The sequence below is a fragment of the Bombina bombina genome, chromosome 1 (assembly GCF_027579735.1).
Source record: "Bombina bombina isolate aBomBom1 chromosome 1, aBomBom1.pri, whole genome shotgun sequence".
Classification (NCBI taxonomy): Eukaryota; Metazoa; Chordata; class Amphibia; order Anura; family Bombinatoridae; genus Bombina; species Bombina bombina.
Window position 1 is genome coordinate 1,322,102,142 of NC_069499.1, and position 18,463 is coordinate 1,322,120,604.

Here is an 18,463-nt window from a genome sequence, read left to right on the forward strand (position 1 = left end):
CACTCAGCTGTGGGGCATTCCAGACATGGATCTAATGGCCTCTCGTCAGAACTTCAAAGTTCCCTGCTACGGGTCCAGATCCAGGGATCCCAAGGCGGCTCTAGTGGATGCACTAGTAGCACCTTGGACCTTCAAACTAGCTTATGTGTTCCCGCCGTTTCCTCTCATCCCCAGGCTGGTAGCCAGGATCAATCAGGAGAGGGCGTCGGTGATCTTGATAGCTCCTGCGTGGCCACGCAGGACTTGGTATGCAGATCTGGTGAATATGTCATCGGCTCCACCTTGGAAGCTACCTTTGAGACGAGACCTTCTTGTTCAGGGTCCGTTCAAACATCCGAATGTGCTTTCACTCCAGCTGACTGCTTGGAGATTGAACGCTTGATTTTATCGAAGCGAGGATTCTCAGATTCTGTTATCGATACTCTTGTTCAGGCCAGAAAGCCTGTAACTCGAAAGATTTACCACAAGATTTGGAAAAATATATATCTGTTGGTGTGAATCTAAAGGATTCCCTTGGGACAAGGTTAAGATTCCTAGGATTCTATCCTTCCTTCAAGAAGGATTGGAAAAAGGATTATCTGCAAGTTCCCTGAAGGGACAGATTTCCGCCTTGTCGGTGTTACTTCACAAAAAGCTGGCAGCTGTGCCAGATGTTCAAGCCTTTGTTCAGGCTCTGGTTAGAATCAAGCCTGTTTACAAACCTTTGACTCCTCCTTGGAGTCTCAATTTAGTTCTTTCAGTTCTTCAGGGGGTTCCGTTTGAACCCTTGCATTCCGTTGATATTAAATTATTATCTTGGAAAGTTTTGTTTTTGGTTGCAATTTCTTCTGCTAGAAGAGTTTCAGAATTATCTGCTCTGCAGTGTTCTCCTCCTTATCTGGTGTTCCATGCAGATAAGGTGGTTTTGCGTACTAAACCTGGTTTTCTTCCGAAAGTTGTTTCTAACAAAAACATTAACCAGGAGATTATCGTACCTTCTCTGTGTCCGAAACCAGTTTCAAAGAAGGAACGTTTGTTGCACAATTTGGATGTTGTTCGCGCTCTAAAATTCTATTTAGATGCTACAAAGGATTTTAGACAAACATCTTCCTTGTTTGTTGTTTATTCCGGTAAAAGGAGAGGTCAAAAAGCAACTTCTACCTCTCTCTCTTTTTGGATTAAAAGCATCATCAGATTGGCTTACGAGACTGCCGGACGGCAGCCTCCCGAAAGAATCACAGCTCATTCCACTAGGGCTGTGGCTTCCACATGGGCCTTCAAGAACGAGGCTTCTGTTGATCAGATATGTAGGGCAGCGACTTGGTCTTCACTGCACACTTTTACCAAATTTTACAAGTTTGATACTTTTGCTTCTTCTGAGGCTATTTTTGGGAGAAAGGTTTTGCAAGCCGTGGTGCCTTCCATTTAGGTGACCTGATTTGCTCCCTCCCTTCATCCGTGTCCTAAAGCTTTGGTATTGGTTCCCACAAGTAAGGATGACGCCGTGGACCGGACACACCTATGTTGGAGAAAACAGAATTTATGTTTACCTGATAAATTGCTTTCTCCAACGGTGTGTCCGGTCCACGGCCCGCCCTGGTTTTTTTAATCAGGTCTGATATTTTATTTTCTTTAACTACAGTCACCACGGTACCATATGGTTTCTCCTATGCAAATATTCCTCCTTAACGTCGGTCGAATGACTGGGGTAGGCGGAGCCTAGGAGGGATCATGTGACCAGCTTTGCTGGGCTCTTTGCCATTTCCTGTTGGGGAAGAGAATATCCCACAAGTAAGGATGACGCCGTGGACCGGACACACCGTTGGAGAAAGCAATTTATCAGGTAAACATAAATTCTGTTTTCTAGGTTTTCATTACTTTGTCAAGAATTAACAGAAAATAATGTTTCTCTGAAAAGAAACTAATAAAGCTTGTTTCTGGGCAGGTATTTTTATAAATGGACACATATTCTGGAATTGTATTTATTGATAATTGAGTGTAAATGTATAAAAAAAACAACAACATACTTTTGTGTTAAAAAGTAGGGGAAACACTGTAATTTTTGTTCAATTTGAATAGAAGGTGTTACATTTGAAAAATATCTATATATCTTAATGTATAATTTATCTGTGTACAAGTAAAACTATACTCCAGAATGAAGTCCAATCAGAAACATAACAAAAGTATGAAAATTTGTACAAACATTTCTTAAATCTTTAGCAGAGAAGGAATTAATACTGTGATTGGTGTCTTTTTTTTTCTCTCCAGTATAAATTCCCTTTTTCTCCTGTATGAATACACAGTGAATTTGTTGTTACGTGTACAGTTAATAGTCGGTAATTCTTCTGCTGTTGTTTTTAGGTGGTTGCTCTATGTACATTCCCAGAACTTTTAGATAGTCCAAATTTCCCCCAGGATGCTAAAAGAAGAGCTGTCAGAATCCTACAGGGATGTGGAGGACAGAGCTTGGGTGAGTGTATTTCTGAAATTTAGCAGAGCTACACTATACATATAAGAAGTTTATAATTTAACTTTATAAACCTTTTTTTTAATCATCTAAAGAACTGAAGATGTTGGCTCTCTAGTGTATACGAGTGATTTAAATATTATAAATATACATTTTTTGTAAAGCACTTTTCTCAGGTTTTTACAATGGAATCCAACCCTGTGTTGCAAATGTCTCACATATTATGACATGAAAATATATTTGCCATAAACTATTTGACATTTTTATTGTTCCATTCTAGTTGAGTTTTTGCTGCAAATGTCAAGTACACTCAGATTTACTTCAGAACACAAACCAATGTGAGATGCAAAGATATGTTTAAGAAATATGCATTAACTGTAGGAAAAAAAAACACTGAACTCTTTAATCACTACTTGGAAATGACTTTAATCTTACACAGTAGTGTAGAAACTAGAAATCCAAGATAAACTCTCTTATTTGGAATCAAATAATGTATTGGAGCTTATTCTGTTATCAAAAAATAGCTTTAAAGTGAAGGTAAACTTTGGTGAATGAAAGCCCGTTTTTTAAAAATACTATTAAAAACAGGGGCACTTTCATTCATCAAAGTTTACAAAGCAGCCGCTTTGTTAAAAAAATTGCCTTTTTTTCTTTTCACAGCCAGAGCAGCTTCCCCCACCTAGAGATCCTCTATTCACACGTCAGCAATGACTAATCCGGCTTCCTCCAATCCCAGCTTTCCCCCCAGGGTAGACATTGCCTGAGGCCATGCTGTGATTGGAGGAAGCCGGATTAGTCATTGCTGACGTGTGAATAGAGGATCTCTAGGTGGGGGAAGCTGCTCTGGCTGTGGAAAGAAAAAAGGCATTTTTTTTTAACAAAGCGGCTGCTTTGTAAACTTTGATGAATGAAAGTGCCCCTGTTTTTAATAGTATTTTTAAAAAAACGACTTTCATTCACCAAAGTTTACCTTCACTTTAAAACTTTTCTTCCTTTTAATAGATGGTGAGAGTCCACATGTAGGCTATTTATTCCCTGGTCACCAGGTAAAGACAAACCAACACTTTACACCAGAGCTTTTATCTTCCCTTCTATCTCCTCCCATGCCACAAAATGAAGCCTGATGAAACAGCCATTGGCTGAGAAACGCGTCGCCTTTGTTTTAATATTTTAATAAAGTCATTTATATTTTGAACACTCGCTGCCTTTTTCTGTGACTTGGTTCCCGAGTTGGGGAGCCTTTGCGATTATCCTGACTGTGTTTTCATCTCTGGACTACCTCTGTATCCTGAGTGCCTATATCTAAGTCTACTGGGTGACTGCATTGACCCCATTCTGCTTCAACAGCATCAATGGACATGCTTTTAATATTGTGAGTACCATTCTAATTTGTGGTCTTGAATCATCATTGCCCCAACAATACTAGGCCATATAGGCACCTGTGTCTCTCTTATTGTAGACAACACATCTTATGCGGGAGGTTTGGTCTTCTGGGTGACTGTAACAGATCCCAGACTGTCTCTACAGCACTGAGTGAGGTGCTTTCCTAAATGTGAGTGTATTTCTTGCTTCAACTATTTTGGTTTTGGATCAAACAATATTGGGCCATGTGGCGCATCTGTCTCCTCTTGTCTTTTTAGATTACTGTCCTGGACTCTTGGCAAACAGTCCCTATGGTGGAGGGAGCTATATCTACCCTGGCTAAGCGTACAACTATTCCTATTGAGGACAGTTGTGCTTTCAAAGATCCCATGGATAAAAAGTTGGAGGGTCTTCTGAAAAAGTAATTTATTCATCAGGGTTTTCTTTTACTACCGACGGCCTGCATTGTACCAGTTACAACTGCGGCGGCCTTCTGGTTTGACGCCTTAGAAGAGTCTCTTAAGACTGACACTCCTTTAGAGGAAATCTTAGATAGAATTAAGGCTCTTAAGCTGGCTAATTCTTTTCTTACGGATGCCGCCTTTTAGATTGCCAAATTGGCGGCTAAGAATGCTGGATTTGCCATTTTAGCACGTAGAGCGTTATGGTTAAAATCTTGGTCTGCTGATGTGTCCTTTAAGTCAAAGCTTTTGGCTATTCCTTTCAAAGGAAAGACCCGCCTGACTTGAAAGAAATAATTTCTGACATTACGGGAGGTAAGGGTCATCTCCTACCTCAGGATAAAGCAGCTAAACTGAGGGGTAAACAGAATAATTTCCGTTCCTTTCGGAATTTCATAGGGTTCCCCTCTCTTTTATCCGCTAAACAGGAAGGGAATTTTGCTCAAGCCAAGTCTGTCTGGAGACCCAACCAGGTTTGGAACAAGGGTAAACAACCCAAGAAGCCCGTTGCTGCTCCCAAGACAGCATGAAGGGGCGGCCCCCGATCCGGGACCAGATCTAGTAGGGGGCAGACTTACTTTCTTTACCCAGGCTTGGATAAGAGACGTTCAGGACCCCTGGACACTGGAGATCGTGTCCCAAGGGTATCAACTAGAATTCAAAAATTCTCTCCCAAGAGGGAGGTTTCTTCTTTCACTATTGTCTGTAGACCAGATAAAAAGAGAGGCGTTCTTACGTTGTGTAAAAGACCTCTCTACTATGGGAGTAATTTTTCCCGTTCCAATACTGGAACAGGGGCAGGGGTTTTACTCAAATCTTTTCATGGTCCCCAAAAAAGAGTGGAAAGTTTCAACCTATTTTAGATCTAAAAAGTCTAAACAAGTTTCTCAGAGTCCCATCATTCAAAATGGAGACTATTCGAACAATTCTACCATTTATCCAGGAGGGTCAATATATGACTGCCGTGGACTTGAAGGATGCCTATCTTCATATTCCTATCCACAAGGATCATCACCAGTTTCTAAGGTTTGCCTACCTGGACAAACATTTTCATTTCGTGGCTCTTCCCTTCGGGTTGGCCACAGCACCCAGGATCTTCACGAAGGTTCTAGGGTCTCTTCTGGCGGTTCTCAGGCCACGGGGCATCGCAGTGGCGCCTTATCTGGACGATATTCTGATCCAGGCGTCGTCTTACCATCTGGCAAAATCTCATACAGACATAGTTCTGTCCTTTCTGAGGACTCACAGTTGGAAGGTGAATCTAGAAAAGAGTTCACTAATTCCACAGACAAGGGTTTCCTTCTTGGGAACTCTAATAGATTCTATATCCATGAAAATTTTCTTGACAGAGGTCAGAAATTTAAAAATTCTGAATACATGCCGAACCCTTCAGTCCAATCCTCGACCATCAGTGACTCAGTGCATGGAGGTGATTGGATTGATAGTGGCAGCAATGGACGTCATTCCGTTTGCTCGCTTTCATCTCAGACCACTACAACTGTGCATGCTCGGGCAGTGGGATGTAGATTATGCAAATTTGTCTCCTCAGATACATCTGGATCATTAGACAAGAGACTCTCTTCTTTGGTGGTTGTCGCCGGATCATCTGTCCCAACGGACGTGCTGCCGCAGACCCTGTTGGGTGATAGTGACAACGGACGCCAGTCTACTAGACTGGGGTGCGGTCTGGAATTCCCTGAAGGCTTAGGGGGTGTGGACTCGGTCGGAGTCTCTACTTCCAATCAATATTCTAGAATTGAGAGCAATATTCAATGCGCTTCAGACTTTGCCTCAGTTGGCTTCGGCCAAATTCATCCGATTTCAGTCGGACAACATCACGACTGTGGCTTACATCAATCATCAGGGAGGAACGAGGAGTTCCTTAGCGATGACAGAAGTATCCAAGATCATTCGGTGGGCGGAAGCTCACTCTTGTTATCTGTCAGCAATCTACATCCCAGGAGTGGACAACTGGGAAGCGGACTTTTTAAGCAGACAGACGTTTCATCCGGGGGAGTGGGAACTCCATCCGGAGGTCTTTGCCACCCTGATTCTCAGATGGGGCAGACCGGGATTGGATCTGATGGCGTCTCGTCAGAATGCCAAGCTCCCAAGATACGGGTCCAGGTCGAGGGATCCTTAGGCCGAACTGATAGATGCCTTGGCAGTGCCTTGGTCGTTCAACCTTGCTTATGTGTTTCCACCGTTTGCTCTCCTTCCCCGGGTGATTGCACGGATCAAACAGGAGAGGGCTTCGGTAATTCTAATCGCGCCTGCGTGGCCTCGCAGGACTTAGTATGCCGATCTGTTGGACATGTCATCTCTGCCACCGTGGAAGCTTCCATTGGGGCAGGACCTTTTCATTCAGGGACCCTTCCATCATCCGAATCTAGTTTCTCTGCAGCTGCCTGCTTGGAGATTGAACGCTTGATTTTATCTAAGCTGGGGTTCTCTTATTTGGTCGTTGATACTTTGATTCAGGCACGTAAGCCTGTCACTAGAAAGATCTACCATAAGATATGGCGTAAATATCTTTATTGGTGCGAATCCAAGGGCTACTCGTGGAGTAGAGTTAGGATTCCCAGGATTTTATCTTTTCTCCAAGAAGGATTGGAGAAAGGGTTATCAGCAAGTTCCTTAAAGGGACAAATTTCTGCTTTGTCGATTTTACTACACAAGCGTTTGGCAGATGTTCCAGACGTTCAGTCTTTTTGTCAGGCTCTGATTAGAATCAAGCCTGTGTTTAGACCAATTGCTCCACCCTGGAGTTTGAATTTAGTTCTTAATGTTCTTCAAGGGGTTCCGTTTGAACCCATGCATTCCATAGATATTACGTTTTTTTTCTTGGAAGGTTTTATTTTTGGTCGCTTTTTCTTCTGCTCGTAGAGTTTCTGAGCTTTCAGCATTACAATGTGATTCTCCTTATCTTATTTTCCATTCTGATAAGGTGGTTTTACGTACCAAACCTGGTTTTCTTCCTAAGGTTATTTCTAATAAGAATATTAATCAGGAAATTGTTGTTCCTTCGTTGTGTCCTAATCCTTCTTCTAAGAAGGAGCGTCTGTTGCATAACTTGGACGTGGTCCGTGCCCTGAAGTTTTACTTGCAGGCGACTAAGGACTTACGTCAATCATCTTCATTATTTATTGTTTTTTTCTGGAAAACGTAGGGGCCAGAAAGCTACGGCTACCTCTCTTTCTTTTTGGCTGAGGAGTATCATCCGCCTGGCATATGAGACTGCTGGACAGCAGCCTCCTGAAAGAATTACGGCTCATTCTACTAGGGCTGTGGCTTCCACATGGGCTTTTAAAAACGATGTACAAAAGTCAAAAGATGTGTGAGCACCTAGTATAACCGCTCAGTCAATTTACTTGTTAATAAGTAATCCCAAACTTGTGTAACACCAAGATGGAAATGTCTCTGTAAACTGACTCACCCCTGGCTGCAGATTGTTGCCGGTTTCTTGCCTCTTTCCGCTGCTCGCAGAGTATGGCCCGTCCTCAGAGAGCTGGTTTATTCCTCCGGGGCAGTGGGCTAATACAGATCCGAGCCCCTTTCTCGCTGCCTCCGGCTGGTGTTCCGCTCTCCTCCTGGGTCCCGCTCCACTCGCGGTTACTCGGCGTCTGACGTCACCGGCCTGCTCCTTCTCAGCTGTTCAATCAGCTGTCAGAATTATCCAATGGGCGCTGGCTGGATCAACAGTTGTAGCGGTTACAAGCTACCTCCGTGCAGGCTCTGTTTCATTGAATTCCAGAGTAACAAAGTGATGAGCTGCACCAGGGTACTTGTTAAAAACTTTTTATTGTCGGTCACAAAAACTTCCTTCCAGAAGCATCATTTCACAACAATAATACAGGACATTGTGATGTGTATAGAAGTCACCCAAAGAGCTTATTGCTGACGCGTTTCAGCCTGTACCGGCCGTAATCGTAGCATAATGCTCATAATCCCAATTCACCTTTAAATCCCTTGTGCTAAATTGTGATTGGATAAAACAATTATCCTGGGCGGTTTCTATGAACACACCTATTATGTATATACATCAATACAAAGTACTATTCCTTTATAAACAATGATAAGTAATAAGAACATTAAACATTTGCTTATACTCAGATGAATTTTTGGTTGGGACTAAAAGTATTTTGCAGCCTTAATCTTATGGTTCTAGCTTTTTATTTATTTTTATTTTTATATATTGTCATAACTCTTCCTGATTAGACTTTCGAGTCCCTTTTTAGATTGTAGGAAAATTGAGTCAAGACAAACCGGAAAAAATCTGCCCTAATATGCTGTGTCTTCACAAATGCTTTATTTTACTTAGTCTATCCCTTTACTGGGAACTAATGTTGCCAGACATAATCCAAACACAGACAAAAATAATAAATAAATGAATAGGCAAGTGCTCTTACTCCTAATATATGTTTGTGAATTCTTTTGAATTTTTGCTCAAAAATACCAAACAAATACTTTCAACTTAACTTAAATCCCTAGTTACAAATTCCAAACTTTAAATTCCAAATTCCAAATTTTCAAACTCCAAATTTTAAATCTCAGACATCAAAATATTAATATGAATTCAACTTTTTATCTCTGAAACCTTAATTTCAATCTCCACTCAGAGGGTGTTTTTGGATACACAGACCCAAGACCATTTATTCCCAGAAATTGATTATGTCAAATTCTGAATTCAGACCTGTGGGGATTCTAGTTCTGAGTCTGTGTATCCAAAAGGCTTCCCTTTTGGCTAGGAGTTTGTCTCTGTCTCCACCCCTTGCCTTACAGGTTACTTGTTCGATAATTGTCCACCTCATTGTATCCGCTTTTTTATTGTGCATCAATTTAAAATGCTGCACTAATGGTGTTGTTAGTTTTCCTGCTTTTATATTAGTTACATGTTCACGTATTCTGTCCCGTGTTTCTCTAGTTGTGAGTCCTGTATATTGGACTCCACACTGTGTGCAGGTCAGCAAATAGATCACATAAGTGGCTCGACAGTTCAGGCATGAATAATGCCTGAATTGTTCACCTGTTGCTGTACTCGAGAAACCTTCGCCTCCCTGTAAGAACCCACATGCTATACACAATGTATAGCTACATTTAAAGACCCCTTTGAATCTTAACCATGATGATTGATCAGGTTTTGTGGTACTTATTTGTGTGGGAGCTAGAATGTTAGCTAATGTTTTCCCTTTTTTGAATGCATATCTGCACCCCTTTGATATAATATCACTGAGATCATCATCAGCTGATAACATACGAAAATGCTTTCGTATGATGTTGCAAATCTGATGATATTGGTTGCTATATCTAGTGATAAAGGAAACACCTTCAAAACCATCCTTTTTCATAGGCTTCTCTGAGTTTAGAAATTGTAACCTGTTTGCTTTGGCTATCTCTAATCTGGAATTAGATACTTCCTTTCTCTTATACCCTCTTTGGCATAAACGGTCTTCTAGTTCTAAAGCCTGTATGTTAAATTCCTCTTGAGTTGTACAATTGCGCTTTAAGCGTATAAACTGCCCTTTTGTGACCGATCGAAAAACCCTTTTAGGGTGGTTACTTCTTGCGTGGAGCAGTGTATTTCCTGAAATAGGTTTTCTGAACACCTTTGTGAACACTTTGTGCTCTTTGCTCATTAATGTTACGTCAAGATAGTTAAGTTGTGTAGCATTAAACTCATGTGTTAGCTTTATCCCTGCTGTGTTGCTATTGAGATGTCTTAGGAAGTCCTCAGCCTCTGTTTCACTTCCTTCCCAGATGATCAGAAGATCATCTATGTATCTCCTGTAGTAATGGAACTTTGCTTTCCAGGGTCCACTATCTCCATAGATGTGGGACAGCTCCCACCAGCCCATGAACAGGTTGGCATAGGAGGGGGCAAACTTGGCCCCCATCGCTGTCCCACATCTCTGGAGGTAGTGGTCTCCCTCAAACATGAAAAAATTGTGAGTTAACAAGAACTCTGTGACACTCAGGATATAACTGCAAAAATGGGGGCTATACTCAGTCATCCTTTTCAGGAAAAAAGATAATGCTTCTAGACCCTTGTTATGGGGTATAGATGAATACAAGGAAGTTACATCTATAGACAGCCAACTGTAATGGCTTTGCCAAACCACAGATTCAAGTTCAATCAAAAGTTGCTTCGTGTCCCTCAAGTAACTAGACAACTTGGAGACCATTGGCTGTAGAATGGAATCTAGCCATTGTGACATAGGTTCCAATATGGAGCCAATGCCACTAATAATGGGACGGCCTTTAACCTCTGTTAAAGACTTGTGTACTTTGGGAAGGAAATTAAAAACAGGCTTTATCGGAGAATCTACTATCAAAAACTCACATGTTTTCTCATCTATAAAGCCTGCTTCCCTTCCATCATCAATTAAGTGCAATAACTCACGCTTGAATCTTGCAGTCGGATCGTGCGACAAGAGTGTATACTGGAGTGGGTCCGATAGTTGTCGTAGTGCTTCTTGAACAAAGAAACATTTGTCCATGACAACCACGGACCCACCCTTGTCTGCTGATCTAATCACCAGATTATTATCTCTTTTGAGATCGTTCAGTGCTGAGAGTTCATCTTTATCTAAATTTGGATGTTCATTCTGTCTGGCAACATAGGCTAAATTCGTTAAATCCCTCTCCACTCTTTCCTGAAATTTTTCAAGAATATTACCCCTTACGTGTAAGGGATACAATTTAGAGGCACTTGAAAACTGTGGGCCACTTGATACTTTATTTGTATCCGTATCTATCTCGTTGTTACCACTTTCACAGTATAAATGTTCAAGTGCCTCCAAATCACATACCTCTTGAAATGTCAATGTAGTGTTTTAATGGGATTCATTTTCAGTTTTATCGTGACTCATCCCTGTACCACCTTTTGCAAAATATTTCTTGACTGTGAGGTTCCTGATCAATCTGTTCACGTCCACTAAGGTTTGGAATAAATTAAATGTGTCAGCTGGCACAAAACTCAGGCCATAATTTAAGACCTTAGTCTCAATGGCACTTAGTGGACGCGAAGACAGGTTAATCACAGAATTTACTGATACTTGGTTTTGGATCTGCCTCTCCTGGGGGGTTGCCGTTGTTGTAAAGGATTTCCTTTTAGAATCCCTTTCCCTTTTGTAACGTTCCCCCCCCCTTCGAATCCTTCTGGGACCTTTGAAAAAACCTGCCCTACCTCTGATCTCTCTTCTTCCCTATAGGTTACTGGGCTTGCTTCGTTTACATAATTCTGTTGATGCCTTGTTGTGCTCATTTCTGTGATGGCCTTGGCTATGGGGGCTGTTATATGTTCTGAATTACAAATTATCTCCTTATCTCTGGCTGTGTCCTCCTCTTCTGAAGTGGAACAATCCCCAGAGGACTCAGCCTCACTCTCATTAAAGGTTACTTTTTTAGATTTAAAAGCTTGTTTGTTTTGTCTCTTGCCTGATTTTTTACCTTTGGGGAACCTTTTTTGATCGTTTTCCCTTCTATAGCTAGGTCTTAGTTTTCTATTCCAAATATAAATTTTATTATTTTCATAATCACTTAAATCTCTTAAATATTTATCGTGCTTAATTTCCATAATTAGTGCTTTTGATTCTGCCAGTGTAACCTGCAGTATTGAGTCAAATTTCTTAAATTGTAACTCTTTGCTACGCACATTTAACTCTATTTGCAAAACATCAATTTCCTTTGAAATAGTAACTAGCAGCTTAGATTTAAATTCAATCAACATTCCCATAAGTTTGAGCGAACAATCTGAAAGCACCCCATTCCAGACCCTTATGAACTCTTCGTCTTCCACCACAAAGGTGGGAAATTTATTGACCCTTAGGCCCCTGGGTATCATGCCCTGATTTAGATACTTTTGCAGTGTCCAAATGTCCCATTTGAGTCTTATCTCTTTTTCTAGGAGAGACTCCAAATGCTCAAACAATTTGCTTAATGTATAGGTGGAAAAATCAGAAGAAAATACATTTTCAATCTCTAATGTGTTCTCCACACGTTCATCTGACTTCCGCAATGAATAAAATTGAATTACTTCAATGTCCCTTATTTCTTGTTCCATGTTGTGAAAATTGTGACTTGTGCCGTATTGCCAGGAACGTTAATTAGTGCTCAACCACAAATCACAGGAAACCCACTGTATAATGTACAAAAGTCAAAAGATGTGTGAGCACCTAGTATAACCGCTCAGTCAATTTACTTGTTAATAAGTAATCCCAAACTTGTGTAACACCAAGATGGAAATGTCTCTGTAAACTGACTCACCCCTGGCTGCAGATTGTTGCCGGTTTACATTGTGTATAGCATGTGGGTTCTTACAGGGAGGCGAAGGCTTCTCGAGTACAGCAACAGGTGAACAATTCAGGCATTATTCATGCCTGAACTGTCGAGCCACTTATGTGATCTATTTGCTGACCTGCACACAGTGTGGAGTCCAATATACAGGACTCACAACTAGAGAAACACGGGACAGAATACGTGAACATGTAACTAATATAAAAGCAGGAAAACTAACAACACCATTAGTGCAGCATTTTAAATTGATGCACAATAAAAAAGCGGATACAATGAGGTGGACAATTATCGAACAAGTAACCTGTAAGGCAAGGGGTGGAGACAGAGACAAACTCCTAGCCAAAAGGGAAGCCTTTTGGATACACAGACTCAGAACTAGAATCCCCACAGGTCTGAATTCAGAATTTGACATACCGTAATCAATTTCTGGGAATAAATGGTCTTGGGTCTGTGTATCCAAAAACACCCTCTGAGTGGAGATTGAAATTAAGGTTTCAGAGATAAAAAGTTGAATTCATATTAATATTTTGATGTCTGAGATTTAAAATTTGGAGTTTGAAAATTTGGAATTTAAAATTTAAAATTTAAAGTTTGGAATTTGTAACTAGGGATTTAAGTTAAGTTGAAAGTATTTGTTTGGTATTTTTGAGCAAAAATTCAAAAGAATTCACAAACATATATTAGGAGTAAGAGCACTTGCCTATTCATTTATTTATTATTTTTGTCTGTGTTTGGATTATGTCTGGCAACATTAGTTCCCAGTAAAGGGATAGACTAAGTAAAATAAAGCATTTGTGAAGACACAGCATATTAGGGCAGATTTTTTCCGGTTTGTCTTGACTCAATTTTCCTACAATCTAAAAAGGGACTCGAAAGTCTAATCAGGAAGAGTTATGACAATATATAAAAATAAATAAAAAGCTAGAACCATAAGATTAAGGCTGCAAAATACTTTTAGCCCCAACCAAAAATTAATCTGAGTATAAGCAAATGTTTAATGTTCTTATTACTTATCATTGTTTATAAAGGAATAGTACTTTGTATTGATGTATATACATAATAGGTGTGTTCATAGAAACCGCCCAGGATAATTGTTTTATCCAATCACAATTTAGCACAAGGGATTTAAAGGTGAATTGGGATTATGAGCATTATGCTACGATTACGGCCGGTACAGGCTGAAACGCGTCAGCAATAAGCTCTTTGGGTGACTTCTATACACATCACAATGTCCTGTATTATTGTTGTGAAATGATGCTTCTGGAAGGAAGTTTTTGTGACCGACAATAAAAAGTTTTTAACAAGTACCCTGGTGCAGCTCATCACTTTGTTTTTTAAAAACGATGCATCTGTTGAACAGATTTGTATGGCTGCGATTTGGTCGTCCCTTCATACTTTTTCCAAATTTAACAAATTTTATACTTTTGCTTCTTCTGAGGCTGTTTTTGGGAGAAAAGTTCTTCAAGCAGTGGTGCCTTTCGTTTAGGTCTCTGTCTTGACCCTCTCTTTCATCCGTGTCCTGTAGCTTTGGTATTGTATCCCACAAGTAAAGATGAAATCCGTGGACTTGTCGTATCTTGTAGAAGAAAAGGAAATTTATGCTTACCTGATAAATTGATTTATTTTACGATATGACGAGTCCACGGCCCACCCTGTCAATTCGAAGACAGGTATTTACTTCTTTTTGGCAAACTTCAGTCACCTCTGCACCTTTGGCTTTTCCTTTCTCTTCCTAACTTCGGTCGAATGACTGGAGTGGGAGGGAAGGGAGGAGCTATATATACAGCTCTTCTGTGGTGCTCTTTTCCACTTCCTGCTGACCAGGAGGCGTAATCCCATAAGTAAGGATGAAATCCGTGGACTTGTCATATCGTAAAAGAAATAAATATGAGGTAAGCATAAATTTCCTTTTTTGCTGCCCAATTATATTTAACTAGAGAATGGTATAAAAACTCAGTTCCCCTACCATACTGCAGATCATATCAATAGGCCTTTATAAAGTTAAGATGGAAAAGGCATTTACTAATCACAGAATAGAATGGAGGTATTCTGGTTCTTCTGAACTACTTGAGTAGAAGCGGAAGTTGACCCTAATTCATTGGTTTCGGAGTCATAATTACCTATAATTATTCATTTAAAGGGGAAATGAAACCCAACATTTTTATTTCATGATTCGGAAAGAGAAAACATTTAAAAAATGTTTTCCAATTTAATTATTTTATCATATTTACTTTGTTCTCTTGTTATTCTTTGATAAAGAGATATTTAGATAGGTAGCGTGCACATGTCTGGAGCTCTACATGACAGGAAATAGTGCTGCCATCTAATGCTCTTGCTGATGTATAACATTGTTGCAGAAAAGCTGCCATATAACACTCCTGAACTTACCTTCCTGCTTTTCAACAAAAGATAGCAAGAAAACAAAGAGCATTGGATAAAATAAGTAAATTGGAAAGTTGTTTAAAATTGTATGTTCTATCTGAATCATGAAAGAAATGTTTTGGGTTTCATGTCCCTGTAACAGTGCTCCACACAACTAAGCTGATAGTGTAATGCGCCATATTAAAGGACCAGTAAACACAGTATATTTGCATAATCAACATAAAAAGACAATGCATTAGCAATTAGTCTGAGCTTCAAATGAGTAGTAGATTTCTCTTACATGGTGTATCCAGTCCATGGATTCATCCTTACTTGTGGGATATTCTCAATCCCTACAGGAAGTGGCAAAGAGAGCACACAGCAGAGCCGTCCACATAGCTCCCCTCAGGCTCCGCACCCCCAGTCATTCTCTTTGCCGCTCTAACAAGTAGCATCTCCACGGGAGGGTAAAGAGTATGTGGTGTTAGATTTGTAGTTTTTATTTCTTCAATCAAGAGTTTGTTATTTTAAAATAGTGCCGGTTTGTACTATTTACTCTGAGGCAGAAAGTGATGAAGATTTCTGCTGAGAGGAAAAAGATTTTAGCATGTTGTAACTAAAATCCATTGCTGTTCCCACACAGGACTGTTGAGTACCGGAGAACTTAAGTTGGGGGGAACAGTTTGCAGGCTTAACTGCTTAAGGTATGCTCAGTCATTTTTTTTCTAACAAGACTTGGTAATGCTAGAAGACTGACAGAAATCCCCATGTGGGAAGGTAAGCCATATTCTCAGACTCAGTATAGAAGGATGGCTTGGTTTAAAGGGCTTAAATCACTGGTGGACACTATTATCGGGAAAATTGATTATTTTTTAATATAATCTGTTTGCACAAGTGTTTGTCATATTTGGAACACTTTATAGGTGTTTTATACTCCTGACATAATTTTAGACACCTAAATTGACTCAGGAAGGCCCCACAACTCCAGAGTGAAGAGGGAGGGGGCCTAATTTTCGCGCCTCAGTTGCGCAGTTGTTTTGCAAGTCAGCTTCATGCAGCTTGACATGTAAAGTCCAGAGATTGCAGAAGGACTTCAGGGAGGCTTATTTCGTTCCAAAACTAATCCCCAAGGAAGGTAGGGCCACAGCAGAGACTGTGGCATCGTGATGTAGTGTGTTAAACCGGTGGCAGCTTCAATTGGCTCCGGTTTGGGCAATAAGGGGTTAATTGGCTTGAAACTTGGTGTGCAATCTTTTCAAAGCATTAGGATCATATGGTGTAAATTTCATAAAGATCGGATTTTTTTTGAGATTTGGTAAAAAAGTGGGTGCTTTTTATTATTTAAAGGCACAGTAACGTTTTTTCAAAAAGTGTATTTTTTTTGTATTTAAGTGCTATCTAAGTCTGTCTAACATGTCTGAGCCTACAGATAGACCTTGTTCTATGTGTTTGAAAGCCATGGCGGTACCCCCATTGCATTTATGTTTAAAGTGTGCTAAGGTATCTAAACATTTTAATGACCATGCAGTAACACTTAAAAATGTAGCCCAAGATGATTCTTTGACGGAAGGTAATGAGGATTGTCCTCCTTCCTCTCCCCATGTGTCTACACCAGTTACACCCGCGCAAGCGTTGCCTAGTACCTCTAGCGCATTGGCCCCTATTACATTACAACAATTAGAAGCAGTCATGGATAATTCCCTTGCGGCATTTTTATCCAAACTGCCAGTTTTTCCAAAAAAGCGTGATAGCTCAGTTTTAAGAACAGAGGATGAGCAATCAGATGCTTTGGATGATTTATCTGTAGTACCCTCACAACACTCTGAAGTGGCAGTGAGGGATGGTCTGTCCGAGGGAGAAATTTCTGACACAGGAAAAATTTCTCAGCGGGCAGAGTCAGATTCATTAGCGTTTAAATTTAAGCTGGAACACCTCCGCGTCCTGCTTAAGGAGGCTTTGGCTACCCTAGATGATTGTGACCCCATGGTGGTCCCAGAAAAATTGTGTAAAATGGACAGATTTTTAGAGGTCCCTGTATACACTGATGCGTTTCCGATCCAGAAGAGGGTGGCGGATATTGTGACTAAGGAGTGGGAGAGACCAGGTGTACCTTTTTGTCCCCCCCCCTATCTTTAAGAAAATGTTCCCCATAAATGACCCCAGACGGGACGCGTGGCAGCCGGTCCCTAAGGTGGAGGGAGCAGTTTCAACACTTGCTAAGCGTACAACTATACCAATAGAAGACAGTTGTGCTTTTAAATACCCTATGGATAAAAAATTGGAAGGTTTGCTGAAGAAAATGTTTGTTCAGCAAGGTTTCCTTCTCCAGCCAATTGCCTGCATTATTCCTGTAACTACTGCAGCGGCTTTTTGGTTTGAGGCGCTGGAGGAGTCGCTCCAGAGGGAGACTTCATATGACGAAGTCATGGATAGAATTCACGCTTTAAAGCTGGCTAATTCTTTTATCACTGATGCCGCTTTCCAATTAGCTAAGTTAGCGGCGAAAAATTCAGGTTTTGCCATTATGGCGCGAAGAGCGCTTTGGCTCAAATCATGGTCGGCTGACGTGTCATCCAAAACAAAATTACTAAATATTCCTTTCAAGGGAAAGACCCTTTTTGGTCCCGAGTTGAAAGAAATTATCGCGGATATCACTGGGGGGAAGGGTCATGCCCTCCCGCAGGATAGACCGTTTAAGGCCAAAAACAAGGCTAATTTTCGCTCCTTTCGCAACTTCGGGAGCGGACCTGCTTCAACTGCCGCTAAGCAAGAGGGTAACGCTTCCCAGCCTAAAGCAACCTGGAAACCCTTGCAGGGCTGGAATAAGGGTAAACAGGACAAGAAGCCTGCGCCTGCTGCCAAGACAGCATGAAGGGGTAGCCCCCGATCCGGGACCGGATCTAGTAGGGGGCAGACTTTCTCTCTTTGCCCAGGCTTGGGCAAGAGACGTTCCAGATCCCTGGGCATTAGAAATTGTTGCTCAGTGGTATCTGCTACCTCTCTTTCCTTCTGGCTGAAAAGCATCATCCGATTGGCTTATGAGACTGCTGGTCAGCAGACTTCTGAACGAATTACAGCTCATTCCACTAGAGCTGTGGCTTCCACATGGGCTTTCAAGAATGAGGCTTCTGTTGAACAGATTTGTAAGGCAGCGACTTTGTCTTCACTGCATACATTTGCCAAATTTTACAAATTCGATACTTTTGCTTCTTCGGAGGCTATTTTTGGGAGAAAGGTTTTGCAAGCAGTGGTGCCTTCCGTTTAGGTTACCTGACTTGTTCCCTCCCTTCATCCGTGTCCTAAAGCTTTGGTATTGGTATCCCACAAGTAAGGATGAATCCGTGGACTGGATACACCATGTAAGAGAAAACAGAATTTATGCTTACCTGATAAATTACTTTCTCTTACGGTGTATCCAGTCCACGGCCCGCCCTGGCAATTAAGTCAGGTTCAAATTTATTTTAGTAAAACTACAGTCACCACTGCACCCTATAGTTTCTCCTTTTACTCCTAACCGTCGGTCGAATGACTGGGGGGG

General features: G+C 41.0%; 1 protein-coding gene across 1 annotated transcript in view; it reads left to right on the forward strand.

Moving 5' to 3' along the window:
- The window catches only part of GPT2 (glutamic--pyruvic transaminase 2), a 326,120-nt gene that overhangs the window by 71,730 nt on the left and 235,927 nt on the right, over positions 1-18,463 (forward strand). The window contains exon 3 of the mRNA XM_053701929.1: positions 2,341-2,449. Coding sequence (XP_053557904.1) covers positions 2,341-2,449 — 109 coding nt within the window. The remainder of the gene's footprint in view (positions 1-2,340; positions 2,450-18,463) is intronic.